This window comes from Molossus molossus, unplaced genomic scaffold (genome assembly GCF_014108415.1).
Source record: "Molossus molossus isolate mMolMol1 unplaced genomic scaffold, mMolMol1.p scaffold_m16_p_20, whole genome shotgun sequence".
Lineage (NCBI taxonomy): Eukaryota > Metazoa > Chordata > Mammalia > Chiroptera > Molossidae > Molossus > Molossus molossus.
Window position 1 is genome coordinate 16,591,655 of NW_023425356.1, and position 27,644 is coordinate 16,619,298.

At 46.3% G+C, this 27,644-nt stretch overlaps 1 protein-coding gene across 2 annotated transcripts; it reads left to right on the top strand.

The window, feature by feature from the left end:
* Positions 1-3,912: 3,912 nt before the first annotated feature.
* Positions 3,913-26,549, top strand: TENT5C (terminal nucleotidyltransferase 5C). 2 transcript variants are annotated; one of them, XM_036273503.1, is made up of 2 exons: positions 3,913-4,045; positions 22,132-26,549. In XM_036273503.1, exon 2 carries the CDS (start codon positions 22,158-22,160, stop codon positions 23,331-23,333), a length of 1,176 nt encoding a protein of 391 aa, XP_036129396.1. In that variant the 5' UTR covers positions 3,913-4,045; positions 22,132-22,157; the 3' UTR covers positions 23,334-26,549. The 2 variants fall into 2 exon arrangements, with proteins under 2 accessions (XP_036129396.1, XP_036129397.1); XM_036273504.1 differs by lacking the exon at positions 3,913-4,045 and adding an exon at positions 4,841-4,952.
* Positions 26,550-27,644: the final 1,095 nt, after the last annotated feature.

Here is a 27,644-nt window from a genome sequence, read left to right on the forward strand (position 1 = left end):
CCACTGCGTTGGCTTCGTTTCTCCATCTGAGTGCTAGTGACACAGGTTTGTTTAGTTTGTGAAGATTCATTGAGCTGGGCCCTTGTGATCTGTGTGCTCTATATGTCAATGTGCAGCAATTAAAAACTTTCCTTAAAAATAATTTTAAGAAAGATATTTAGAACAAGACATTTTAATAGATGCTTGTCATGGTGATCCACCTTGAGATAAAGGAATACAAAAACTGGGCAATAAACGTAAGATTTATTCCTTGCCTTACAAAAATGATTAATAAATATTTTTTTTTTTGCGTCCCCAAGTATTTAAAATAAGATTCTATTGAGACGTAAAACTTTTTCAGTGACATGGCCACAAATGAGGCACAACCTGTATTTTAAAGACTGTTTCCTGCCTTTTCTTTCTTCGGCAATCCTAGGTACAGATCAGAGAATCGCTCAGAATGCAAATGTCTTGAAATCATTTTGATTGGATGTGCTCTAGCAGAGGCCGGAATTGGGCAAGAAGGAGGCTCAGATCACTCCATGGCTAGTGGGCTGTACCTGGAGACTTCGAGACTTCTTCCAGCTCCAGGGTGCCACAGCTTTATGAGGTAGAAAGAACATTGTGTGTTTTAAAAAAACAAACAAAAGAAATGGAAACAAAATTCTAGAAAAGTCAAGTCATACCCCAGAAATAAAAAGGGACTCAAAGAAAAACATATACACACACATGAATAATGAATTTCTATTCTGGTTCTTGGTTCTCCCCTCCTACCTACCAAAAAAGTTCCTAATCGTCAGGACGCTGGACATAATTTTACCTATGCAAAGGTAGAACCAAACCATAAATTTCTGACCTGTGTTCTACTCTGAGGTTACCTGTGCTAATGGTATCCATGAGGTACTGAAAAAGTAGAAATGGTCAAAGGGCCAATGCAATATAATAATTTGCACTAATTTTAATGTGATCGTGTATGCTGGATTTTTATGGACAATCTCGATTTTAAGTAACCAATCACTCTGTTCTCTTAACTGAATTTTCAGCAATTCATTCATTCATTCATTCATTCATTCATTCAACAAAACTACTTGCTGATGGTACTGAGCTTATTGTATATCCATGTGGGAAAAATTAATTTGACCCCAAACTGCACCAAAAAATTAATTTGAGATGAACCATAGACCTAAATGTGAAGGCAAAAACAATCAAGTTTCCAGAAGAAAACTAAGTAGATGAACCCCTATGGCCTTAGGCTGGACATAAAGAGTATTATTTATAAAAATAAGATTAATAGTATTTTTTAATTAAGAAATTCTGTTAATCAAAAGATGACATTAAGGGTGGCAACCACTCGATGTGTCCCTTTCACGTCGATGTTTCTCTCTCTCCCTCCCACTCTATCTGAACAAAATATCGAAAAATGTCCTCATGTGAGGATTAAAAAAAAAAAAAAAAGATGACATTAAGAGAATGAAAAGAAAGCCACAGACTGGGGGAAGATAGTTGTAATACATGTATTGGACAAAGGACTCATATGTAGACTATGTAAAGAACTCATAGACCAGTAAGACAGACAAATCCCTGAAAATGGACAGAAGATTTAAACAGACACTTTACTAAAAGGATATCAAAATGTCCAATAAACATATGAAAAGTTGTTCAATATTATTGGTTATTAGTGAATTGTAAATTTAAATCACAACAAAATACACACACATACACACACACACCTTTTTAAAAAAGTAAACAGACTGAATATACCAAAGTTGTGGAGCAACTGGAAATCTCATATCACTGGCTGGAATATAAATTGTCATACGACATTGGGAAACTGTTTGGCAGTCTATTTAAAGCTTAATATGTGTATACCATATGATCCTACAATTCCAATCCTGGGTATAAATGTAGGATGAATAAGTTCTGGGGATCTAATATACAGCATGGTGATTATAGCTAATAACACTGTATTTATATACTTGAAATTTGCTATGAGAGTTGGTCTTAAGCATTCTCACCACACATACAAAAGGTAACTATGTGAGGTGATGAATACGTTAACTGTTTTGATTGTGGTGATCATTTCACACTGTATATCAAAACATCATGTAGTGTACTTTAAATATATACGATTTTTATTTGTCAAGTATACCTCAGTAAAACTGGAAAAAGGATTATTTGTAAGCAGCTTCATTCATGATAGGCAAAAAGTTGATGCAACCCAAACATCCACCAATAGACTGAGTACATAAACTATTGAATATTTATGTAATGAAATAATGCACAGCATTGGAAAAGAATGAACCATTCATTGTTCCATGCAACAACATGGATGAATTTCATAGACACACTATTGAGTGAAAGAAGCCAGACACAAAAGTACACACGCTGTGTAATTCATCCATATCAAATTCAAATATTGGTAAAACTAATCTATGGTGATAGAGACCAGAACAATTGTTACCCTTGTGGGACACTGAATGGGAAGGGGCATGAGGAGGCTGGAGATTGTCAATGTCTTCATCTGGGTAGCAGTTACTTGGGTGTACACATATGTAGAAATTCATCATTCTGTACACACAAGCTTGTACACTTTATTGAATTTATACCTCAAAAACAAAAAGTAAAAAAAAATCAGACCACATATGCTGATTGCACGTCCCACGACAGTCACCTGTGCCTTTTCTTACAAGCACTCATGCTGATCTCCCATCTCCTTGATGTTTCAGGAGCCCCCTCCCCAGAGAAGGCATACATTTGAGAACTCTTTATCCTGACAGACACTGAGAGCCAAATTTATTTCAGGCAGGAATAGAAGGGGTGGGGTACAAAAATACCGCATCTGGGGAGTAATCTTTTCACCCACCACCCAGAGGATCAGTACAAGCTCAATAAACGTTTATTGATAAACAACTTACTATTTGCCATAAATAACATTTACCACACACCTTACTTTAGGCACTGCCCTAATAGCTTTTCCTTTTCTTATTTAATACTTATATAACCCTACAAAGTTGTACCATTTTTAGTCGTCCCCCCCCCCCCATAGGTGAGGAGATGGAGATTTATGGAGCGCTGGTTAAATTAGTTGCCCGAGGCCTTACAGATAGTCAGGTGATGAATGGAAATCCCAACCCAGGTTATCTGAATTTAGAACCTGGACTCTAAACAACTTGCTTTGGAATGAGGGGTGGCGTCCAAACCCCGCCCGCACGTTATATAACACACGCGGCGGCCCTGGGACACCGCGTGGGGCCCGAAGCTGTCGCGGTCGCCGGGCTCGGCGACGGACCCTCCAGGCCCTCGTCGCACTAACTGCACACAGGTGGTTACCGCGGCCGGAGAACCAACTGCGCTGATTCTCTCCCCAATAACCTCCAGCCAATTTGCTTGGGGAATCAGGAAGGTTCTCCGGCTCAGAAACCACACCTTTTTCCCGGCTTCAAAAGACACCCCGGAGGTAGGCGTGGGGTTTCACTCCTCACTCCTGGAAAGAGAACCAACGCAAAACTTCTAGAGAAGCTGAGGAAAAGCAGGTCCGCGAGGGAGCGGGACAGAGATGGGAAAAGCTTGGGGGAAGTTGTGCGTTAGGACGGGCAGGAAAGAGTGCAGTGGAAAGTAGAAACAGAGGGAGTCCCAGTAACTCCGAAGTTCAGGGGGTGTCAACGTAGCCCCTCTCTATTGCGCGTGCGCAGTGCTACTGCCTTTGGCACCCCCGCCCCTTCCCGCCGCCGAAGATTTACTTGTCTCTCGGCAACCATTCACCCGAGGAGCCAATCAGAGGGCACCTTTGGCCCTGCCCTTGCCGTCAGCGTCCAGGCGGAAGGATCCCGTGGCCGTTGGCTCCGCCCTGCCCTGCCCCTCGCTCCCCCGGGAGGCAGGCTTAGGGGCGGGGGCGGGGGCGGGGGCTGTGGGCGGAGGCGTGGTCAGGCCGTTTAAGAACGAAGGGGGCGGCGGCCCGCCGGCTCACTTGGTGCAGCTGCTCGGGGGCTGTAGTGACCGTCCCGCTCCTGTTGGGGGCTGCCCACACCAAGGACCTGCCTCTGTCGTCTCCTCCTCCGTCGCTCAGGTGAGTCCAGGGCACCCCTCCTCCAAAGGGGCGCGGATGCGGCGGCTCCAGAGAGCCCCTCTCTCTGCCGTCGGGGGTCTGTCCCCGCCGAACGGAGTTCAGGTCCTCGCCGAGCCCAGCGGGGGCGCGGGGGCACGAGGGGTGGTGCGGACAGGTGCTGGGACCCGCTGCTCCCTTCCCCCGCAGCTTCCTCAGGGGCAGCCGCACTCCACCCCCGTCCCCGTGGGCCAGGCGAGACGCTCCGAGAGGGAGCTGCAACTTTCCAGAGACTTCGCCGGGGCTTGGCAAACTTCAGCGAGTTCCTGCTCGCGCGTCCAGCGGGCTGCGCGCTGGCCGGGCGCCGCGGGGAGGCCGAAGCGTACGTGATGGGGCCTTCGGCTCCTGCCGGCGGTCCGCCGGCGCCCCGCCACCCCTGCCTCGCTTGCGGTCTCTCGGGCTCGCACCTGCGCTCCCACCGGCACGTCCCAGCGTCTCCGGCCCGCGCAGCGCGAACTCGAGCGCGGCGGTTCTGGGTGGCGCAGTTGGAGACGCAGCGGTCAGGGGCTGGTACCAGGCTGGGCAGAGGAGGGGCGCTCCCGGGTCTGGGTGCCGGGGCCCGGGCCGAAGTCGCTCACTTTTCTTGGACTCACACCAGACTGTGGACCCCGTGAGGAGCCAAGTGACCCAAGCGAGTGACTTGTGTGCTGCGCTTCTCTCGCAAACTTCTCGGGAATACGGTGTCTGCGACCTGGTTCCGCCCCTTTTAGAAATGAAACTTGCTTACGGTGTAGACTAAAAGCCATGACAGTCAGTTGACTCGGCTAGCGGTGCTGCGGGTGGCTCAGACGCGCCGCTGCCCCGGGAAGTGTCGCAGTTCAGATCGCGAAGGTGTGAGGGGAGTCAGAGGAAAGTGACGAACCCGGTACAGGTCGGTAGCCTACCTAAATACATCGCCGCGGGCGGCAGAAATCCGGCTCCACCTCGGAGCAAGGGGGACTGCACCCATCCTCACGGAACCTACTGTTAGAGCTGGACCCCGCGGAAGGGATCCGCTCAGCTCCCTAACCCTCTCCTTTTGGTTCAGAAAAAGGCTTCTGCAGGGCTGCCGAAATCCTTAACCAGGGATCTGCTGCTTTTTAACTTTTGGTTTTGTGTGTGTGTGTGTGTGTGCAGTTGAACATGCAAACAGTGCAGTGCTTAAAGTGTACCGATTACTGTAAACATTTTCGAAGACTGTGTAATTGAAGACTCTGTAATCATTTGTATTGTGACAGTTGGTATTCAGGATATTTGGTAGGTGCGTTAAGAACCTGAACCTCCCCAGGAAATGAAGTTAAGATTATTAAATCCTCCTGAAGCGAACTCTGGGTTTGGCCCAGCTGTCCTCCGGGGGATGAGAGTGGCCATTGTTGGCTTCAGTAACCTTTCAACATGCGTAACTTGGCAAGGACTTGGCAAGGAACGGAGCAAGGAAGCAAGGTGAGGGTGGTAGGAGCGCTAACAGAGAATTGTGCTGAGTCTTAAATCCCCAGAGGTATTATCCAGGAGGGGGGAGACCCGCACATGAGACTGTTAGCCGAAGGGGGTGGGGTGGGGACTAGAGAATGCTGACTTTTCTCTTGGCTGTGGTCTGAGCTGGACCAGCAGGGATTCTGTCCTTTGCCATTGTTGTTTGTGAAGATGGAAAACTCAATATCTCTGGAGTCAAGCTTTTACTTGAGATAACTGAAACCTTATGTCTTGAGGGTATACCCATATCTTTAGAGCACCCTTATTCTCAATGAGGCATTTTTAGAAAGAAGCTTTGAGTATGTTGTATATATTTGTTCAGGTAGCTGTGGGGAGAGTCCCATAAACATAAAAAAAAAATACTTTTTCTCTGCCAGGAGGCTTCTAAATTGTTACCCAAAACAAAGGTTCCTAATTTCATAAGGAACATTAGTGTGTGAATGTAGAACTAAACAGCAACACTCTCTATGTGGGGTTTCTTCCACAGTGCCTAGAGATTAAGTTGGGGGAGCTCTGAAGGAAAGGATTTGGCCCTTGGCCTGTTAGAATGAACCTGATTTAGCGGAGCACCAGGGGCCCCCCTACTTAGTTCCTTTGCTCTAGTCTGAGCACCAGTAGCTCCCAGAAGTCCCATCCTGAGTTGCAGAAGCTTCCCCAATAGCCCCTCTCCCAATAGCGCCTTGCTTAGCCAACATTCCCAGCGGTCAAGGCTGGAGCAGACTGGACATTTTGCACCATCCACCAGAGAACAGAGAAGTCCTCGTACTTCTAAAAGTCCAAGGAACCGCCTGGCAATAAAGATAACTTAGAGTGGACTGGAATGTCCTTGTTCTGCTCATGCCATTAACCAAAGGACATTTTTTAAACTCACATAAGTAGTACCTTGTCTTCATCTTTGATATGTTGTGTGCATGGGGCCAGTCACTAAAGAATGACAAGCCATGAGCTCTACATGGATGAGAGAAGTTGAGGAAACCCAAGACTAGTTTCGAGAATTCAGTTAAACTTGTGTTTGGGTTTCTTGGTTTCACACCAGACTCTGGGCTGTGTCTGTTATTTTGTATGTGTGTTTGTGTGTTTGTTTTAAGGGGAAGCAATGCAGACCCTGAGGTGTTACTTGGGGATAAAACATTACTCTGGTTAGATAAGGTTCATTGCTTTTTTTGTGTGTTACTGAAGTAAACAAGGCAATATAGGAAAACCTGTTCTGCCATGTTGGTTCTTTGACTGTCGCACATTAACCTGGCATGCTCTATTTTATGATGAAGCAGACACCTGTGGGTAAAGGAATGCGCATGTGTTTAATAGCCACTTGGGAACAGCAGTGGTGGTGCTCTCTTGGGCTGCTTCTGGGATTTCTGGCCTCAGACTTTTTTATTCTTTCACTACACGCATTATAAGGAAGCTCATATTTGTACTTGAAGATGGAGTAGAGGAAGCATCTTTGTATAACTCAGCTATGTGAGAAATCGCCTTGTGAATTGTTTACAATTAATAGATTTTGGACAGCTGTCCCCAGTAGCTACTCTAGAACTGTTTGCAGAATTTCCTGAAACAACAGGAAAAAACTATATGAAGAAACAATTGTTGTTGTTAAGCATCTCCCTGTAGGGTGTTTTTAGTCTCAGAGCCTTTTGGAGTCCTGGTCACTAGCCACTTTAAGTGCTTATTTCTTGGCTAACAGTGGTAGAGTCAGTAAGCAGTTCAGTGCTTCCTAGGCATCATTTGTGCTCAGTGCTGAGGAGGCCACGGGAATGGTGTGTGGAAGTGCCCTGGCTGCAGGAGGAGCTGGTGCTGCTTCACAGTGTCCTCTAGGCATTCAGTTTTTGTTTGTCTTAGCCACAGTCTGTGAGCCCGGGAAGGCTGGGGTGAGTGTTCTCTGCTGGCTCCCAGGCGCCTAGAGCAGAGCCTGACCCACAGAGGTTAAGTGGAGGGGCTGGCACTCTGCCCTTCTCTCACCGGGGACGCCTGCTTCCAGTAGGTGTTGTGCTGTTGGGCCAAGGTGCCTTAAATGCACTGGTTTCTGGGCCTTTTCTAAATGGAGGCCTCAGGGGTGTAAGTTTGGAGCTGAGAGGCTGTGACCACTAATTGGCCCACAGCTGAAACCCCTCAAGCTGTTAACCTGCCCCCTTCCAGCACCTCCCATCCTGCCCATCCACCCAACACCAGCCTTACAGGGCTCACTCAGCCTTTCTCTCTCAACGTGCACTCGGTGGCCAGTTCTGCTGAGTCTTTGTCTTTTTACTTTTGTTTTCCACTGCCATCACTGACCTGGGCTAGGCCCTTCCAGCCAGCAACTCAATGAGAGCAGCAGTCAGCTCCTCTCCCTGCCTCCGGCCAATTCTACACCCCCAGCTCCTGGATCACCACCTTCATAACTCACAGGGACTGCCTGTCCCTCTAGACTAGAGGCTGAGCATCTTGTCAGGACCTGAACCTTCCTGACCTTCTGTTTATTCTCTACCTCCTACAGAGGAGTCTTCCCAACTGCCCTACCTTGCCTCACAGAACACATACTCAAATCAAACTAGTGCTACTCCTCCCTCACCATCCTTTAATCCATCTTTGGACCCTTTTCAGAGGCTTCTGAGCTAACCATCTGAGGAGGTCCTTGTCCCGTGCCTCTGCTCTTCCGTACGCCTTTACAGTTCTGCTTTGTGCCTTATTTTCTACTCTTTTCAAATCTTATCTTCAGTTGGATGAACACAAAGTCCCATATCTGTCTTCATAGTGTCTCCCTGGGAACACCTGTGAGAAGAACATTATCATGAATCTTGAACTGCTCCCACCCCCTTGTGTTGATCTAGCTGCTTCATCTTGCTTAGCTCTCAGGAGGGTGGGAGAAGGGGCAGTCTTCTACCTTGCCTGGCTGGCTACCCTCACCCCAAATACACCTCGTTTATCCCTGATCTGTGGTCGTGAAGAGGTGGGCATGAGCACCACCATAGCCCGCTGCCTGCGTGACCGTAGCCAGTCCTGTCACCCGTGTGGAGTAGCTGTAAGGTGGCTGCAGTAGGAGGCGCACTGATCCAGGCAGAGATGAGGTGGACTGAGCTCCTGTGCTGGCCAGGGGCTGGCTAGGGTCCCCCGTGCCCAGGCCCTTGGTGATCCTGATCCTTACCTCCTTTCTGCTCTGAGGCTGCCTTAGCTGTGAAGACACCCAGATTGGGGTCCTGGTAGTGCGTTGACCTCTTCAGGCTTCAGTTTCTTCATCGTAACAAGGGCGATAGACCAGTGCTGTCCAATAGAAATATGAGAGCCACAGTTAAGTTTCCGGTAGTCTCATTAAGAAGTAAAAATAAACAGGTGGAAATAATTTTAATTTTATTGATATCATTTCAGTTTGTAATCAGTGTAAAAATATCAATGGACTATTTTACTTTTTTTTCTTGTACTGAGTCCTTGAAATCCAGGATGCATTTTACACTCACTCAACACCTGAATTTTGACTTGCCCCTTTTCTACAACAGCCACATGAGGTTGTGGATACAATAGTGGACAGTGCATGTCCCCACCATGTGCAAAAATGCTTGGCTCTCAAATTCTGATTCTGTTTGTGTGGGAGGCAAGAGTTAACAATGCAACGTTATGGAAGAAGAGTGTCAGCTAGGATATAAATTCTATAAGGGCAGAGCTCTTTGTTTCTTGCTTTGTCTCATAAGCTTCTAGAACAGCACTAGGAACATAGTAGGCACTCATATATTTGAAAGAGTGGAAGGAAATTCAGTCATCGTGACCAACTCATTGATAATCATTCACCCTGTGAATGAGACCTGACCCTAGAACACAGGATGTTTGATTCCTAGTCCAGCACGGATTATTTTGTTTCTCTATAGTTGAGAGTAATCATAAGGTAATCAAAGAACTGAAGATCAAATCCGAGAGTGTCAGGGGACCAGGACTCTAACAATTCATCAACAGTTAAAATTTGAAATTGCAACAGGAAATAACTCTTAAATTATATGATGCCTAATGACAACAACGCATGACTTGGTAAATGCTGATTTAATGATGATTATCCTAGTGAGTGAGAGTCATGGTTTATATGACTCCACAAATGTGGGAACCACAAGGTAAAGTGGTTTGGCTACCTGAAGAGCAGTTGGTGCAGAATAGGTACCAGCCCATGGTTTTTCCCCTTCACTTCAGTCCCACCCCTTTACCCCCCATTCTGCCTACCTACCCAGATTTCTGCTCTTAGCAGCATATATAATGTTGCCAGAGGGACCACTGAGTAGCTGCTGTGCTCAGAACTGGAGGTCAGGTGACTGCTCTGTGAATGTTAACTCCACAGGGGAGGTCTGTGCGGAATGAAAACTGGATGGAACTGTGCGCATAATTAGCGTCCTCACTGAAGTGGAGGCCAGCTAGGGCTTAGATGTATGTGGGTGTGTGTGTGTCTAATGTACGTAAAGTGCATTTGAGCACCTGAGTGGCCTGTGCCTTTCCTGAGAAGGCCCAGGGATGCTGCTAGTGACTAGGCTTTTAGGAGACTGAGGACCTCTTTTGGACAGCTGGCAGCTGTTCAGAGCTCTAAGCTGGAAAGTTGGATGATCAGGTAGCCTGTGAGAGCAACCCTTGCTAAAACCTGAAGGCTGTCAGCCCTAAACACTGTAGATTGCATGTAACCTTGGTCACCCTTCCAGTAAAAACTCTCCTTCTAGATAAAGATTGTCGCATTTTCCCAGGCTAGTGAACATCTAAAACTGTAGGCCCAGCTCTGGGATCTCTTAAAATGAGTTCAGACCAGTAACATCTCTGATTTAGAAAGAGGCATTTGGCAGGAGGGAGTGGGCCACCCAGCAGCAATGAGGATTATTTCCAGTTCAAGTTGCGTAGTTAGCACTTAATAATGCTGACACCTTGGAAAAATCAAGGCTTCTCTACTTAGCTTCCATCTAAAGATGTCTACGCTCCGACCTTGTTAATATATACCTCTGTGGCTACTTCAGCATATTCCTTTAAGCATTTGTGCGTCTGTGTGTCCCTGTTACATGTGGGCCAGTGTTTTGATTCTGTTCATGCTGTTTTGTAGCGCCAGCGTTATCTCTCCAACCACACTTGCTGAAGCATCCTATTTTGACAGATAGGATGAGCTTTCTGTTTGGAGTCTTCTCAGGGTGGGTGTCTATGGACAGAACCCAGTCATTGATAACCACGAAGACTGTATGTTGGCATCAGTGGAGAGGATGAACTTGTGAGGGCCCCTCAAACTCAAAAAGCCTGGTGTAGAGCAAGGTGGCACAGGTTCTCTGTGGTCCAGGACCCTCTCTTCCTTGAGCTCAGGCAGCATCCCTGTTGCTGTGGGAATCAGACTAAATTTTTTTTTTTTTAACCTCACCCGAGTACATTTTTTCCCCATTTTTTGTTCAGCTAGAGTGGGAGGAAGAGAGAGAGAGAGAAACATCGACTTGAAAGGGACACATCGAGTGGCTGCCACCCACACGACCAACCAGGGCCGAGGACAAACCGCAACCGAGGTACATGCCCTTAGCGGGAACCGAACCCGGGTCTCTCTGGACCACAGACCAATGCTCTAACTGCTGAGCCAAACCAGCCAGGGCCAGACCAAATTTTTTAGCTCTGGTAAACAGCAATGTTCAGTGGCTAGGAGGATGCTGATAACCCTGAGAAAATAGATTGAGACCTGAATGTGACCAAGAGCCGAGAGTGAGAAAAGACCATCTGCGGGCTTGTTGTGTCACTGACGGAGAAATGTTTTCTCTGGGCACAGCTTTATGGCATGGGGCAGTTATTTGAAACAAGGTAGAATGTGTTTGTGGGTGTTTACACGGGCAACTATAAACATAACTTCTTGGAAAAAGTAAACACAACATATTTGATTGTCCTTTTCATAAACAAGGCATTATTTTATCTGGTTCTATTACTTTGGGCTGTCTACTAATGTAAACTTTTATTCCATGTACATTAGACACAGGTGTGTGTCTCGGTTATCTGTACCTTTTTGTGTTTTGGGGGCAGTGGGGAAGTCTCCAGAATACCCACTCCTCCCTGGCAGTGGGGCCCAGGGCCTGGTGAAGGGGCTGGCAGCCAGCAGACACAAGGCTTGCTCCGGCTTCCCCCTGGTCCTAGATAACTTCTGGCCTTCACTCCTCTAGGAATTCAAGGAGTAAGGGAGGTTTTCTCTTCAGAAGGCCAGATCCACCTTGACCCTGGATTTCCTCCGTTCCGCCCACTTATCTGCTGCTGCGTATATCAAACCATGGCCATTCAGAGTGCCTGGCTATTTTCTCAAGGTGAAGGAATCTCAAGGGTCAGACTAGACGCAGGTGGGAAGAGTGGCAGGTGTCCAGTCCCAGGTTACCACACACGCTGGGTCGGTCTGTGCCAGGCTGCTTCTGTTTTCGGTTCTGTCCCAGCTCTCCTGGCTGCTCAAGCTCGCTGTGGCTCCTGCTCACTCTTGCAGATGGACCTGCCTTGTCTCGGCAGCTCCAGTTGGGCTATCCGTTTCCTAGATCTGGTGAAGTTGCCCTCGTGTTTGCAGGGAGTGTCCTGTTCTGTTGCTTTATCAGCAGATGGACACTCCCGACCTCCAGCCGCCAGCACGAATCCTGGCAGTCACTGCTTTATGCTGTGAGCAGAGCAGTGTGCCTTAGTTGCCCAGAAAGGTAAAGATCAGCCATTTCTAGAATCTCCCTCTTGTGCCATTGTTTTTTCTTCTTAACGCTTCCCAGCAAGCTGATTGTCACAGCTCCCTCCACTCCTGAGTCCTCCCTTCTCGACTCGCTGTGTCTGAACTCACCAGTGCCTTGCCTCCTGGCCAGCACCTCGGAGCTCCCTCAGGAGAGGACCCTCAGCCTTCATCACCCAGCTATGGTTCCTGTAACACAAACATTTGCATAGCTGTTAGAATTTCTACTTAATTACATTCAGTTCTGGTGGCTCGCCAGACCGCACACATCCCCAAATCCAGGACGATTTCAGGGCTAGAGTTTCTGTACTGACAGTTGTTAGTTTCGTTTTGAATGCTTCTGTCTTGCTTTCGGCACCTGCCCTCTGACCTTTCTCAGGTGACCTTAGCTCTTTCCCTCCATCTATGAAAACTTTCTCACCTTCTTCCCCTTTCCTGCCTTCCCCCTCTCCTTCCTCTTGCTGTGGTCTACTTCCTCCCACTACCTAAGCAGCTAGTTCGTCTTTAAAGCCCCGCCCCTGCCCCAACACCCACACCCAAGTAGCCACCTCCAGGGAGTCTTCTTAAATGCCATTCCTGCCACTTGCCCTTGCCCGTGGCGAGTCCCTGGGTGGTTATTTTGTGGATCCTCTTTGTGCCCAGTTTTCTCATCTGTGAAGGAGACGTAATAGTATCTCCCTCACCAGGGATGTTGAAGGAGCCAGGGCGGTAACCCACACAAAGCACTGGAACTCGGGCTCACTGCACTTGGGATGTTGTCAAACAGAGTTTGGTGGCTCATACTAGGACACCTGGCTAAACATATAGTCACCTTTGGTGTCCTCTGGCCATGGCTGTGGCCACACAAAGCCCCCACCGGGCTCACATCTGTCAGTACCTGCTGGGGTCTGAGCGAGTGGTAGAGTGGCAGCTGACATGCCTCTCGCTGAGATGTGGGAGTTCCAGACCGCACGTGGGCAATGACTTCTCTTCTCCGGAGCCTCTCTGCCCTCAGAGCCACCTTGTGTCCTTGAAGATGGCCACTGTCCTTTGCTCAGCTGGAGTCTGCACTGAACAGGCACTGAAGGGTGACTGACCCAAGCTCACTGTCTTGGTGTATGTGGTGGGGGCCAGGGGCTGTGGGGAGGGAGGTGCCATCATTACATGTTAACAGAAGGTTCCTTCTCCCTCTTTGGACAGGACCAATAAAATCGATTCTAGAAAAGATCACATTAGCAGCAGCAAGCACTGGTACAAGTCGTCTCCATTTGCAAGACTTGGAACACTGACTCTGGAGCTGAGGATCTGGAGCTGATTAAGTGAGATCAGGGGACAGCTCACTTAATCACTCCTGGTCCTCGTCCCTGAGCCGAGGGGAAGGGGCAGTTGTAGCGCCCTCAGAATGCTTGTGAGAGTGGAATGGGATCTGCTGCATGTGGTCAGACTACCTGAGGCACCGGCCCCGACGGTGCTTCTCCGTCAGCTGGATAAGAGAGGGGCGGGGTAGGGTTTAGAGGCCTGTTGCCATCCACTCCCACTTCTGCTTCAATTCTCTAGGCTTTTATATGCCAGGGAACTTTTGCTTTGAGTGTCTGCTGCTGTGGACAAGGAGAAGAGTTTGTGTGGAAGGTGCCAACAACAGGTGCAAGGGTCCCCTCTCAGCCAGGAGCTGGGACAGCTGGTGTCTTTGCTCTGCACACACATCTCCCATGGAGTTTGTCACCAGGCTTGGTCCAATGCCCATGCTGCACCTCTTACCGTGAGCTGGAAAGTGTACCTAGGAAAGTCCAGGCTTTTTAAATCCTCACTCAAGGATATTTTTTCCATTTATCTTCAGATAGAGTGGAAGGGAAGGAGGGAAGGAGAGAAGGAAAGAGAGAGAGAGAGAAACATTGATGTGAGAGAGACACATTGAGTGGTTGCCTCCTGCATGACCCCAACCGGGGCCGGAGACAAACCGCAACTGAGGTATGTGCCCTTGGCCGGTATTGAACCTGGGACTCTTTGATCTACAGGCCAACACTAACCGCTGAGCCAAACTGGCCAGGGCAGTCCAGGCTTTTGAGGAAACATCCAGTAACAGTAAGAGGGACCTTTGCCATGAAAGGAATGTTTGGAGTTCTTTTGTATTCTTCGTTGTTGTTGTTAATCCTCACTGGAGGATATTTTTTCCATTGATTTTTTTGTTTGTATAGAGTGAAGGAGTGAGGGGAGACAGAAACATAGATGTTTCTATGTCAATTGGTTGTCTCCCACATGTGCCCCAACCAGGGCCAGGGATCAAACCCACAACCCAGGCATGTGCCCTTGACCAGGAATCAAACCCTCAACCCTTTGGTGTGTGGCCAACACTCTAACCACTGAGCCACATCAGCCAGGGCTGCTTTTGTATCCTTAAGCCCACAGCAGGCCAGGCGAAGAGGGTGAGGCTCCGTCATCTCTGGGCGTGGAGGGGCTGCCTCAGAGCTGCGGTGTCTCCAGGGAAGCTCTGGAGCTGTCACGCTCAGTGTCCCAGACTCAGCTTCAGTGTGTACGTCCTCACTCGGAGGCGCGTCTCCACATACACGAGAGCTCTGGACAGTGTCTGTGTTTCCGACTAGTCACAAGTAGCAATCAGTGTGGACTTGGCCTACGCCTGTGACCATGAGACCTAAGTGCCATCCATGCTCTCAGCACTCCATGTCCAGCTGTCCCTCCGCCACCCTGCTCGCCCACCCCGAGTCCCTGCTCGCTTCGCTTTCTGGGATCTGGAGAAACTATGAAGCAGGACTAGAAAGAACCCCCTGCCCCCAATGGACTTAAACACAGGATTTCAGGTAATCCCGCACTAAGTGGCTCTGTCCTTGGCAGTGGGGAAACAGAAATAAATTAGACATCGGCTTGTCCTCAGGGAGCTTGGTTTAATCTGGCTTCCTTTCCTCCAGCTGTGGTTGCTATCTCTGCAGACCTGTGTTCTTTTCATGTGTGTATTCTATTCTGTTACAGCCAGATGATGGAAGAAAAGGAATTAAGGGGTACCCAGGACAGTTGTTCATCGTGAGTCAAACATTTTAGATTAAATAGCTTGACCTGAGTAGGCAGTTGGTCATCTTTACTTGTAAAAAGGTGCCTGAATTTTCAAATCAGTGAGGAAGCATGGTTCCTACCTTTCCCAGTGTCCTCTGTTCAAAACATGACGACTCTACTTCTCACACAATAAAAGGAAAATCAAACACTAGTTTGAATTTATGGGGCTTCAAATTAATTTTTTTTCTACTCACTATTCTGTGAATTTTTGAACCACAATTTGCCTTTAACCAGGGCATTTCATAAGCTGGGAATGTGTGTTTCATGTGATTCTTTTATATGGGGATTATATCAATGTTGATTTCATGTGGTTAATTAAAATGAAAACTGTTTCACTAAGCTCTGGTGTGTTCTCTAAGCATTAAGGGCCCATGACTTGGATTTATTAGTAATACCGGTGTTTGTCTAAGTAACTGGAAAATGTACTTCTGATATTTGAAATTGTTTGGATTGGTGAGAGAAAACAAAGAATTCCTTTCTAGTAGGCGGCAGTAACTCACTCTGGCCTCTTCTGATGAACTGAGTACTAAATATGAACCCAGCCTAAATGGGCACCTTCAGTAGCTTGAGTTCCTGTATGTAAATCATGGTAAGTTGGGAGCATTAAAAATTACACGATGGACTTGGCATTTGTTGTGTCCGACACTGTATCTGTATATAGATTACTTTTTTCCTGAGGTAACTCCATTATTCATGTGTGTCAGAAGAAGCTGACGTGGAAGAAGCTAACCATAGGCATCTTAGAGTCTTGAAAAATGTTTATTGCATTTATCAAGGCTCTTACAGCTATGGCTAGTAATCAGCATACCAGCTTCATGTGAGGGTAGCTGTAATGTGTCTGCATGAGAAATAGCAATTCTTACACTACAAAACTTTTTTTGGATAACAAACAGAATGGAACTAGATGAGATGGCCTTTCCATTCGTTTGAAAGTTTTGGGTGTGGGGTTTTTTGGGGGAGGTTGTTTGTTTGTTTTGGTAAACAGTGAAGGAAAAAAGTCTCTCCTCCCCTGCCCACCCCTCTGGAGATCAGCATTTACAGCTTGGAGGGAAAGCTTCTAAGGGTGTGTGATTTTGGCACATGGATGTGGGGAGGGAGGGGAGGGATAGGAAAAAAATTAAATAAGGTAAGCATATGAGTAGAAGGCTCATGGGGAAAGATTTTAGAACACAGATAATATTTTAACTTTTTTCAACTTAACACTTGTATAGGTCCTAAATTCAAAAGAGATAAAATAAACTTTTCTTTTTCCTCTCTCTCTAACCTAGGAGTGGTATTTGGTGAACTACTGTGTGCCCTTGCAGAGATGTTTAAGATTGTGTAAGCATAGATTTGCCCTTTTACACAGTTTTTCCCTTGCTTTTCTGTGAATAAATCTTGATGAGCATCTCATGCTCATACAGATAGAGCTGTCATCATTCTTTTGGATGGCTGCATGCGTTGGTGCTTGTAGCTTTATACATACTTTTCCAATGACTAGTCTCGTAATACTTGCAAGTATACCCATGGGATGAAATCCTAAGGAGACTTCCTGAAAGTAGAATTGCTGTGTCCAAGGGTATGTCCATTGAAAATTGAGAGTGCTGCATTGTTCCCTAGACCGAACCATGGGCGTTGTACCCAAGGTGACTGCTTCTGGATCTTTGCCCCTCGGATAGGTCACAGGATGCACTGAACTTTTAATTTGCCCGTCCCTTTAAGGTAAGGTTGACTATGTTATGATCTGAGTCACTGTTCATGTCCTTCGACCCTTCTGCTATTAGGGCTCTAGTATTTCTGATCTGTAGAAGCTCGTTATTCATCAGGGAAATAAATACTTTGTCTAATGTTACAAATATTTTTCTGTCTTCTGACGTCTTTATTGCATTTTTACCATGTAGCTGTTTTAATTTTTATATAGGCAAATGTCTCTCTTTTTGTGACTTTCAGGTATTAAATGATTTAGAAAGGATTATGTAAGTATATAAATTCCATGTTTTTTCTTAGTACTCTTAGGGTTGGTTTCATATTTTATACTTTTTAAATTGTTAACACTATTACAGATGTCCCTCATTTCCCCCCCTTTGCCCACCTCCTCCCAGACCCCACCCTCTAGCCATCACTACACTGTTGCCTGTGTCCATGGGCTAGGCATATATGTTATTTGGCTAATCTCTTTACCTTTTTTCATCCAGTTACCCCCACACCCCCTCACCTCTGACATTTGACAGTCTGTTCCGTGTATCCATACCTCAGGCTCTATTTTGTTCATCACTTTATTTTGTTCATTAGATTCCACATATAAGTGAGATCATACGGTATCTGTCTTTCTCTGACTGGTTATTTTGCTTAACATAGTAATCTCCAGGTCCATCCATGCTGTCTCAAAAGATAAGATTTTCTTCTTTTTTACAGCTGCATATTTTCCAATGTGTGAATGTACCACATTTTTTAATCCACCTATCTACTGATAGGCACTTGGGCTGTTTCCAGGTCTTAGTTACTGTAAATCTCACTGCTGTGAATATAGGGGCGCATATATTCTTTCTGATTGGCATCTCGGGATTCTTAGTATATATTCCCAGCAGTGGGATCGCTGGGTCAAAAGGCAGTTCCATGTATAATTTTTTGAGGTAACACCATATTGTTTTCCATAGTGGCTGCACCAGTCTGCATTCCCACCAGCAGTGCACTAGAGTCCCCTTTTCTCCACACCCTCGCCAACACTTGTTTGTTGTTTTGTTGATGGCGGCCATTCTGACAGGTGTGAGGTGATACCTCATAGTCATTTTAATTTGCATCTCTCTGATTATTAGTGACATTGAGCATTTTTTTATGTCTATTGGCCATCTGTATGTCCTCTTTGGAGAAGTGTCTATTCAGGTCCTTTGCACATTTCTTTTTTTTTTAAAGATGTTTTCATTGATTTCTCAGAGAAGAAGGGAGCGAGAGATCAATATGAGAGAGAAACACCGATTACCTGCCTCCTGCACGGCCCCCTACTGGGGGTGGAGCCCGAAACCCGGGCATGTACCCTGACTGGGAATTGAACCCGGACCTCTCAGTCCATGGGATGGTGCTCAATCCACACCGGCTAGGCCTTTGCCCATTTCTTAATTGTATTGTTCATCTTCCTGGTGTTGAATTGTATAAGTTCTTTATATATTTTGGAAATTAACCCCTTATCAGATGTACCATTGGCAAATATGTTCTCCCATACAGTGGCTTCTCTTCATTTTGCTAATGGTTTCTTTTGTTGTGCAGAAGCTTTTTAGTTGGATGTAGTATACTTAAGTTTTTTATTCATCTAGATCTTAGTTTGACACAAAATAAGGAGCCAACTTATTTATTTTTTAAAATCTAGATAACTATCCAGATGTCTCAAGTTTTTCCCTTTACTGTTTTGAAATGCCTCCTTTATTTTATACTAAATCCCTTTATTTTTAGATTTTATTTCTAGATTTGAAAAATTCTCTTCCATAGTTTGTATGCTTTTTGTGCCAGTACCACACTGTTTCAATTATTGTGGTTTCATAATATGTCTTACGGGGCTAATATACATCATCCCTAGTTTTCATAACTTGTCTGGCTATTTCTGCCCCTCCTCCCATATGAACCTTACAAATTCTCAGTTTAAAACAGATTCTAATTTTGAATCTACTATAAGTCAGAGATTTAAAAATCAAAGAAAATTCTCATTTGTATGTACTTTTTCTCCCCAGGAGACCAGTGATAGCTTTCATTAGGTTCTCGCTGGTCTTAGATGTCCCTCCTTTAATGTTCTAGAGGTAGGAGCATTCCTAACTTTAACTCGTCACAACTTCATTTTATAACAATTCCTTAGAGAGAAAGGCCTGAGTCAAAAGCCATTCCCACAGTTATTATCTGCAACATGATTGAGGTGCTTCCTGGAGATTTTCTTAAAATTAATTGTTCCTTCTATTCCAAGTATTGATTGGATTTTGGCTTCCCCATTTATATTTTTACAGGTACATCAGCATATCTGTCACCCAGTCATAGGTAGTTTAGCAATGGCTCAAAACAAAGCTTGCGCCATACCTTCCTGTGATCATTTGAACTTAGTTGGGTAGTGCCCTGTGTATGCTCATACAAGGGGCCCGGGGCCACAAAGAACCAAGTGTCCACAGAGCACATTGGAAAGAAAACTACTGTCCCAAATCTGACTTGAAGCCAAATATCAGTCACGAGAAACATCAATTATGTCATCACATGTTTTGTCTGGTATCCTGAATTTAGGAATGTTCTGGTAGGGTGATCCACATAGCTTACGACTTCTTAACACTGTCCAAACAGGTTGAGGGGAAACTTTTATCTTCCCCTTGGCGTGTATTTTTCTGTAGCAAGCAGAGGAGTGCTCCTCTCCAGCCCCGCCTTCCTGGAGCTCAGCCTCCCCATCACCAGTCAAGTAAATTCAGTCTCTCAACCTACATGCCAATAGGAGCCTGTGATTGGCTTGAGGAGACGGGGCCAGTCTCAAGCCTCAAGCTCATGTTGCCTTTCAGCTGTCTTGTGTCCCGTTCCCATAAGTGGTTTTCCTGTTCACCCCAAAGGACACTTTTTTCTTCTACCTTTCTATTACATTTTCTTTCTACCACACACTGCCTTTAGATATGTTGTGTTCTCACCCACCTTCGTGATGGCCAGCTCCTGGAAAGCTCAGCTCACCATCCAGTGGTGCCCCAACACCGACAGCCATCCCACTGATCTCGGTGCCGTAGGTAAGGCAAGGATCCCTGGGTCCAGGGCAAGAGTAATTCCAAACTGGAACCCCAGGACAACATGAGCTGGCTGTGCATTCAGAAGCTGCAGCTTCCAAGCCATGCAGCTGTGGAGGCCATGGGGATGGATGTTGCATGTGTCTAGTATGTCAGAAAGGTGAAGGGGGTGGGAAAACTGCTCACCGTGAAGTGTGAGCACAGCACCTTGACCTTTTATTTCAGCTCTTCCATCCTTGTAGCTAATGTTTGACCCATGTGGCTCCACAGGCACCTTCACTGTAATACAGTAAAACCTTGATATAATGGACTAATTCGGGTGAAGGGGTGTCTGTGGAAGCTGAAAATCTGTTATATAATAAAGTAGGTTTTGGCCCTGGCTGGTTTGGGTCAGCAGTTAGAGCGTTGGCCTGCAGTCCAGAGAGACCCGGGTTCGGTTCCCGCTAAGGGCATGTACCTTGGTTGCGGTTTGTCCTCAGCCCTGGTTGGGTTGTGTGGGTGGCAGTCACTTAATGTGTCCCTTTAACGTCAATGTTTTTCTCTTTCTCTCTCTCCCCCTCCCACTCTATCTGAACAAAAAAATGGAAAAATGTCCTTGGGTGAGGATTAAAAATAATAATAAATAAATAAAGTAGGTTTTGTGAATGCGTATGTTAAAAAATTGACAAATTACTTAGTGTACCTGTTTTTACTTATGCAGACACATTTGTGTAATTAAAATGATGTATGAGAAGTTTAATTTCACAGAAAAGTTTTCTATATGCATTACAGTTAATTTATATGTACACTGAATAGGTCTAGTACATGCGTGCATTCACCAGTCATGGCGAGGAAACGTGCACGTGGCCGGGGCGTGGCTTAGCGCACATGCTGGGAACTCGTGGGCACACATTAAAACTGCCGCAGAAAGTCACGAGACAACCAGTGACTGTGCACAATGTGATGTGATCACGTGCTAATCATTTGCCGAACATTGGATTTAAATATGTAGACTATAGTTATATATATGTAGTATTTATTTATGTTGGCGAAATCACTACAGTGTTTTTCCAATATATAGTCTATTCATTAAAATTTGTTAAAAATAACAGTGAATTAATAATAACAACCTGTTTACTTATAAGCAAATATTGGTTAAAAACTTTTTAAAATTAACAGGGTATTAATTTTCACATATGACATACAGACTGGAAATTTTGTCTGTTAAATTGAGGTCTGCAAAGTTGAGGGTTTACTGTATATCGGTATTTTTTAATATGTTAGGATTTCCAGGGATCTGTTGCATTTCATTTTCTGCAAATATAACTTAGTTGAAAATTCCTTTGGTGACTTTGTGGCTCTGGCAGGTGAAGTGGGAGCAGTGCCATGCTTTTCTCCTGGCACTGACTGCCGCTTTCTTCTCCTTGGAGAGTTTAAAGGACTATTTTTCAAAATACAGGTGAAAGATGAGCCCCCCTGAGGAAGTTCCCACGTGCTGTGTGGGGCCTCCTCCTGGGCAGAGCTGCCCCACTACATACTGACCTAACCCTTTGTAACCCAGGAACTTTGTCATTCAGAAACAACCCCGTGGACCTACCCTGGATGACGAAAGTGTTTCTCATAGGGCAGATCACCCCCACAGGGAAAAGGACATGGGGTTGTTGCCGACAGGACTGACCCGACTCCCTCTTCTCGGTGGTTGTAGCCCAGAGTTGAGAATTCATCTGTTCACAGGGTGAAGGAAGTCCTTTCTTGTGGATCTGTTTTCTGTGTGTGGCACAGGTGTCAACCAGTTCAAGATGCAGTTAGGTAGCTAAGAGCAGGGAAGGTGATTTCCAGAGAAAACAAGGAAACTTAGCAAACCATATGTTGTGTTCAAGATACTTGGTGTAATGAGTTTGTCTCCTTCCCATCACACAAGCCAGCACAGTCCACCCCCACCCTCATGCAGACCAAACAAGCAAATTGTGAAGCTCTCAGTTTGATGTAAGGGCAATGTGTGTATTTTGTCCTTACTTCAGTGAAGGGCACTATTCTTGACGTACTTAACTCATTTAGTCCTCACTGCAACACCCAGCAGTAGATGCCATCGATCACTGCTTTACAGGAAAGGGTTCAAAGAAAAATCGGCATCATCCCTGAGTCCCTCGAGCTGCTTTGCCACCTAGAAGTGAATCCTAACTCTGTTTCTCACCCCTCACTTTCAGTTTCCCTGGCAAGAACATCCCCCAAGATGGCAGAGGAGAGCAACAGTACCAGGGACTGTGTGTCCTTCAGCGTGCTCAACTGGGATCAGGTCAGCCGGCTGCATGAGGTCCTGAATGAGGTCGTACCCATCCACGGGCGAGGCAACTTTCCGACCTTGGAGATAACTCTGAAGGACATTGTCCAGACCGTCCGCAGCCGGCTGGAGGAGGCAGGCATCAAAGTGCAGGATGTCCGGCTGAACGGCTCTGCCGCTGGCCACGTCTTGGTCAAAGACAACGGCTTGGGCTGCAAAGATCTAGACCTAATCTTTCACGTGGCTCTTCCCACCGAGGTAGAATTTCAGCTGGTCAGGGATGTGGTTCTGTGTTCCCTTCTGAACTTCCTGCCGGAGGGTGTGAACACACTCAAAATCAGCCCGGTCACTCTGAAGGAGGCCTATGTGCAGAAGCTGGTGAAGGTGTGCACAGACTCCGACCGCTGGAGCCTCATCTCCCTCTCCAACAAGAATGGGAGGAACGTGGAGCTGAAGTTCGTCGACTCCATCCGGCGTCAGTTCGAGTTTAGCGTGGACTCCTTCCAGATCATCCTGGATTCTTTGCTCTTCTTCTACGACTGCTCCAGCCAGCCCATCTCTGAGCAGCTCCACCCCACAGTGATCGGGGAGAGCATGTACGGGGACTTCGAGGAGGCCTTCACCCACCTGCAGAACAGACTGATTGCCACCAAGAACCCAGAAGAGATCAGGGGCGGGGGGCTGCTCAAGTACAGCAACCTCCTCGTGCGGGACTTCCGGCCCACAGACCAGGAGGAGATCAAAACTCTCGAGCGCTACATGTGCTCCAGGTTCTTCATCGACTTCCCGGACATCCTGGAACAGCAAAGGAAGTTGGAGACCTACCTTCAAAACCACTTTGCCGAAGAAGAGAGGAGCAAGTATGACTACCTCATGACCCTGCGCAGGGTCGTGAATGAGAGCACCGTGTGCCTCATGGGGCACGAGCGGAGGCAGACCCTGAACCTCATCTCCCTCCTGGCCTTGCGCGTGCTGGCCGAGCAGAACATCATCCCCAGCGCCACCAACGTCACCTGTTACTACCAGCCAGCTCCTTATGTCAGCGACGGCAACTTCAACAACTACTACGTTGCCCAACCTCCAGTGACCTACAGCCAGCCCTACCCTACCTGGCTGCCCTGCAACTAACCTTGAGACCGGAGGGTTTTCACAGTGGGAACCCCCATAGGGCAAGGGCTCTCAGGTAGGGGAGCCTCCTTCTAGATGTAGGTGTTTGGCTTTTAAAGGGGAACTCAGCTCTGATTCTGCTTTTTTGTGTGTGTGTACCCATTGGAATGGGTCTGCAGTACATCGTGAGCCAGCCCTGAAGGGACCCATTATTCCAGTGCCACTTTGGAAAATGCTGTAGGAAGTATGGTCTGTCCACATCTTTCCCACATAGCCGCTAACAGGTCATGTCCCAGACGTCAGCGCAGGGGACCTGAGCTCTGTGCGGGAATTGAGAGGGGGAACTCTGGGCGGCGTAGAGTAGTCAGCTACTTGTCTGCTCGCTCGAGCCTGGAGCAGGCTCTGCTGGCCCTCACTCAGGGTTCTCAGTTACATGAAAGTTGTGTGGATGGTCTATTTTCTTGTATCAATTTTAGTCAGGCATAAAATTGTAAACATGAGGGTGCTCCTGTGACTTAATTTTTTTTTTGGTTCAAAGGACTACATTGTTTATGTTTATTCCCTGTCAGCAGAGCTGAGGATTATTTTCATCAATAAACCAAAGCCTATAACTGGAGAATTAAGATCTGGTTAGAAGTGGTTTATGGTTTAGATGCTGTGCTATCATGAGAAATTGTGTGAAATATTGCTGAGGGGGGAAAAGAAGATCTTTTCTTGAAGTATAACTTGAAAACAAAATAAAATGTGCAACATAATGTTAAAATAGAATTGTGGTGGGGATGATGTAAATAGGAAACAGGAATGTTCAGTTGTTGTTTTTTCTTGAAGAAATTCCTATTGGATAACACTTCTTTTTTCCTCATCAGCTCATCGCTTTTGTTTTTCTCTTCCTAAGACTAGGAGTGTGCTAAGTCTAGGGGGTCCTCGTAGTAACTGACCTGTGAGGGTCTTCCCGTGTTTTAATTGGAAACCCATTTTGATCACATTCCAAGTATGACAAGCTGTTTTTCTGGAGTACTTGGGCTGATTTGTTGTTGTTGTTTTCAAAAGGAGCGATTTCCTCCTCTAGGTGTTTTTTTTGTTTTTTTGTTTTTTTGGGCAGCCAATGAGTCCCGGAATTTCAGTAGAACTGAGTGACCTGTGGGTGGTCCGCGCTTGCGGGCAGAGCTCTTTGGCTTCCGGTTGCTTTAGAAAAGAACCCGCTGTCCCTGTGCTGTGCGTGAGGTGCAGGCCTGGCGTCCGGTCGGGCCTGTGTGCAACGGCAGGGCTGAGGCACCTTGCGTGGTCCTCTGGTGTATTTGCGGGAAGAACTGAGTGAATGAAGAAGAATTATCCTTGTTCTGGTAGATTCGACCATACCTGTTTGTATTCTGCACTTTAGAAGGAAAACAGTATTAATCTCTAGTCTAAAGCAAGCTTAGTAAATGGGGGAGTTCTGGGCTGTTGCTTTCCCGGTAGATTAAATAAGGGATTTTGTGTTTTGAAACTTTTTGTGCGTTCTCTTAGCAAGCATCACTTTAGGGTGTCAAGGGCAAAGAAACAAAGTGTTGCCAGCCAGCTTGGTTTCTGAAGTTATTCAGTCTAACCCGTGGTCCCGATTTTAAATTTCTCCTGTAGCCATAAAAATCCCAAGCCCTGAGTGATTGCTTTTCCTTGCTTTAATAAGCAATGAAGTTACCTTAATGCAAAATATGCTTAATAGAAAAGGAGTGGTTTGCTCTTTTCTGAAGATTGTATTTTCAAAGTTTTTCCTGGAATGTGATGTTTTGGTCTCCTGAAAAGCAGATGGGGCATAGCTGAGCCCCAGGGCTTAGCTGGTCTCCAGGTTGTGCTGTATTAGGTGAATAGAAGCCACTTCTTAGTGTAACCAGCTCCTGTTTCCCTGTGAGCCAGTCATATTTAAATTCACTGGCTTTGAGTCAAGGCTGGTGCAGCATTGGAGGGGTGGGGGCGGGGTGCTTCAGTGGTAAAAGGGGGACAATGAAGAGTGAATCCCAACTTTAAAAACGACATGGTCGTCCGTGACCTTAAAGACTGCCATTGCGGTCAGATGGCAACACGTTTGCCCCAAAATGGCAGATCTGTTTCCCCAAGTGTGAGTGTGATGAAGCTGCCAACAAAAGCACTTGCCAATAGCATTGCACTAACCAGGAGGCTTGGGGCTCAGGGCAGTCAGGCTCCAGATGAAGACAGGACCACAGCTGCAGCAAGTAATTAAATTTCAGTTTGTCCTTCGAGCTCTTTCCGCTCATTTTTCTCCTAGTTGGTACTAGGCCTTCTTTAGAAGGAAGGGAGAGACAGAAGATGCCAGAAATTCTCAGCCCCCTGGTTCTTTACCACCGCTGCCTGACGGCCAGCTGGTGAGTCTCTTCACCTGAAGTTCTTAGGCGGCCCGGCCGTTTTGGAGTTTCAGAGTGACATGTTTGAGAACCATCAGGGTAAAAAGCTGCACTTTTGAAACACCACCTTGGCCTCGCTGTGTCTCCACCTGCTCTAGGAGTGTTTTGCCCGCCTCAGAATAGACCAGGTAACCTTGAATTTCAGGTGTCTGGGAATTCTAGCCGAAACCAGCCTTTCGTGCTGCTCACAAGCACCAGGTACTCTGAACTCGTGCTGAGTCCAGTGGTTCTTCTGCTCTGTGTTGAGTAACATGAAACTTGGCAGAGGCCAAGGGCACTAAAGTTCAAGTTCAAGTTCTCATATACATTTAGGCAGTCTCCTCTGCTTCGGGGCTCAGAACAGTTTTCTGATGCTTTCTACAAGTGTGCAGCTGGTTACCCTGCCCTGCTTCTTGGCGTCAGGTTGAGCAGCAGTGAGATTAAAGCAGTATTTTTCCCTTGTGTTGGGAGAAGGGAACACACTAAATTCCCAGCCCAGAGCATCAGTCTCACCCTTAAATCTCACCTTGGCAGCAAGGCACTGCTCCTCACTCAATGACTGGATCTCGGAAACCCAACTCCGTATCACTAACGCCTTCGAATCAGGGCTCCTGCTGACCACATGCGGGATGTGGCATGAACCACACCCAGGAGGCCTGGCCGATGGGGGAGTCGGGAGGAAAATGCTGGGTTCCTGATGTACAAATGTAGTTTGGTGTGTGTCCCCCCCCCCCTCCCCCCCCCACACACACCCTGTTGAATTTTTCCCTGAAGATTTGAGTTACAGTGAGCTGTGCATGAACCTGTGGGTTTTTGTTTTTTGGTGACTTTTTTTTTTTTTTTTTGGTGATGACTCATTAATAAACAAATGGCTAAAGCCCAAATCTGCTTGTCTTTCAGCCTCTCCGCCAGCCCTGGCCCCTTAACCTTCCTGGTAGGTGAGGGCTTTAACTAGTACTGCTTTCTTAACTTTGGGAAATGGTGCCACTCAAAAGCAACTTCCTAACTTTCAGAAGCCCTCTCTTCTAGCTGACTGTCTGGTACTGGTGCTTGGTTTTAGGGTGCAGCTAGATTCTGAGCTCAGATGTCCTTTTCCTGAGAATAAATGACAGTTACCAGTTGTAAGAAGAGCCCCTCATGTTCACTGGGGCCATTACTTCTGGGGTGTCTGACTGGGGCTCCACACTAGGGTGAACCCTTCGGGGGGTTCTATAAGGTGACAGAACTTGCATTTGCCAAGGTTAAATTACCCTTAATCTGGCAGAGACCAGAATGTCACAGCTGACTTTGGAACATATTCCAGTTTAGCTGGTTACATTCAGAGGACCAGGGGAAGTGTGTGTGTGGGGGTGGGGGTGGGGGGGTATATTTAAAAAAAAAAAAACCTGGCAAATTTTTGGGATTATTTGTGGAGACTTCCAAGGTGAGGATCAGGAAAGAAAATGCTTTTTTTTTTTTTTTTTTTTCTAGTGAGTTCAAATTCTAAATGTTGTTGACCTATCACTTAAAAAAAAAAAAATAGGTTAAGTGTCAGCAAAAGAAAATGCTTGGAATTTTGCCTGGGCTAGTGAGAATCGGCGCAGACTGTCAGGAGTGTTTGCATAGGAGGTGAGAAGACCATCCACTGAAGAGGAAGTCGTTATAGAATATGGATCTGTGGGTGTTTTAAAACTCAAGCCATCTGGTTTTTGTTTTTTAATGGTTTAAAAAAATAGCTGCTTTAGGAAAATTAAGTATGTTTGTCCATTAACTTCCAAATTAATATAGGTAAAGAGTAAGATACTCATTAGACTAATTTGGAAGCTTTTACTCTAGATTTGCATAGCCTTTGAAACATTAATGTTCTAGTGGTGCCTGGGGTGCGTGAGGCTTCCTCTCTGGTGTGATGGTCACTGACCTTCTTATGTGAAGCAGGTAAAATCACTTGTCAATGCAAAATGTGTTAGAACCTGAT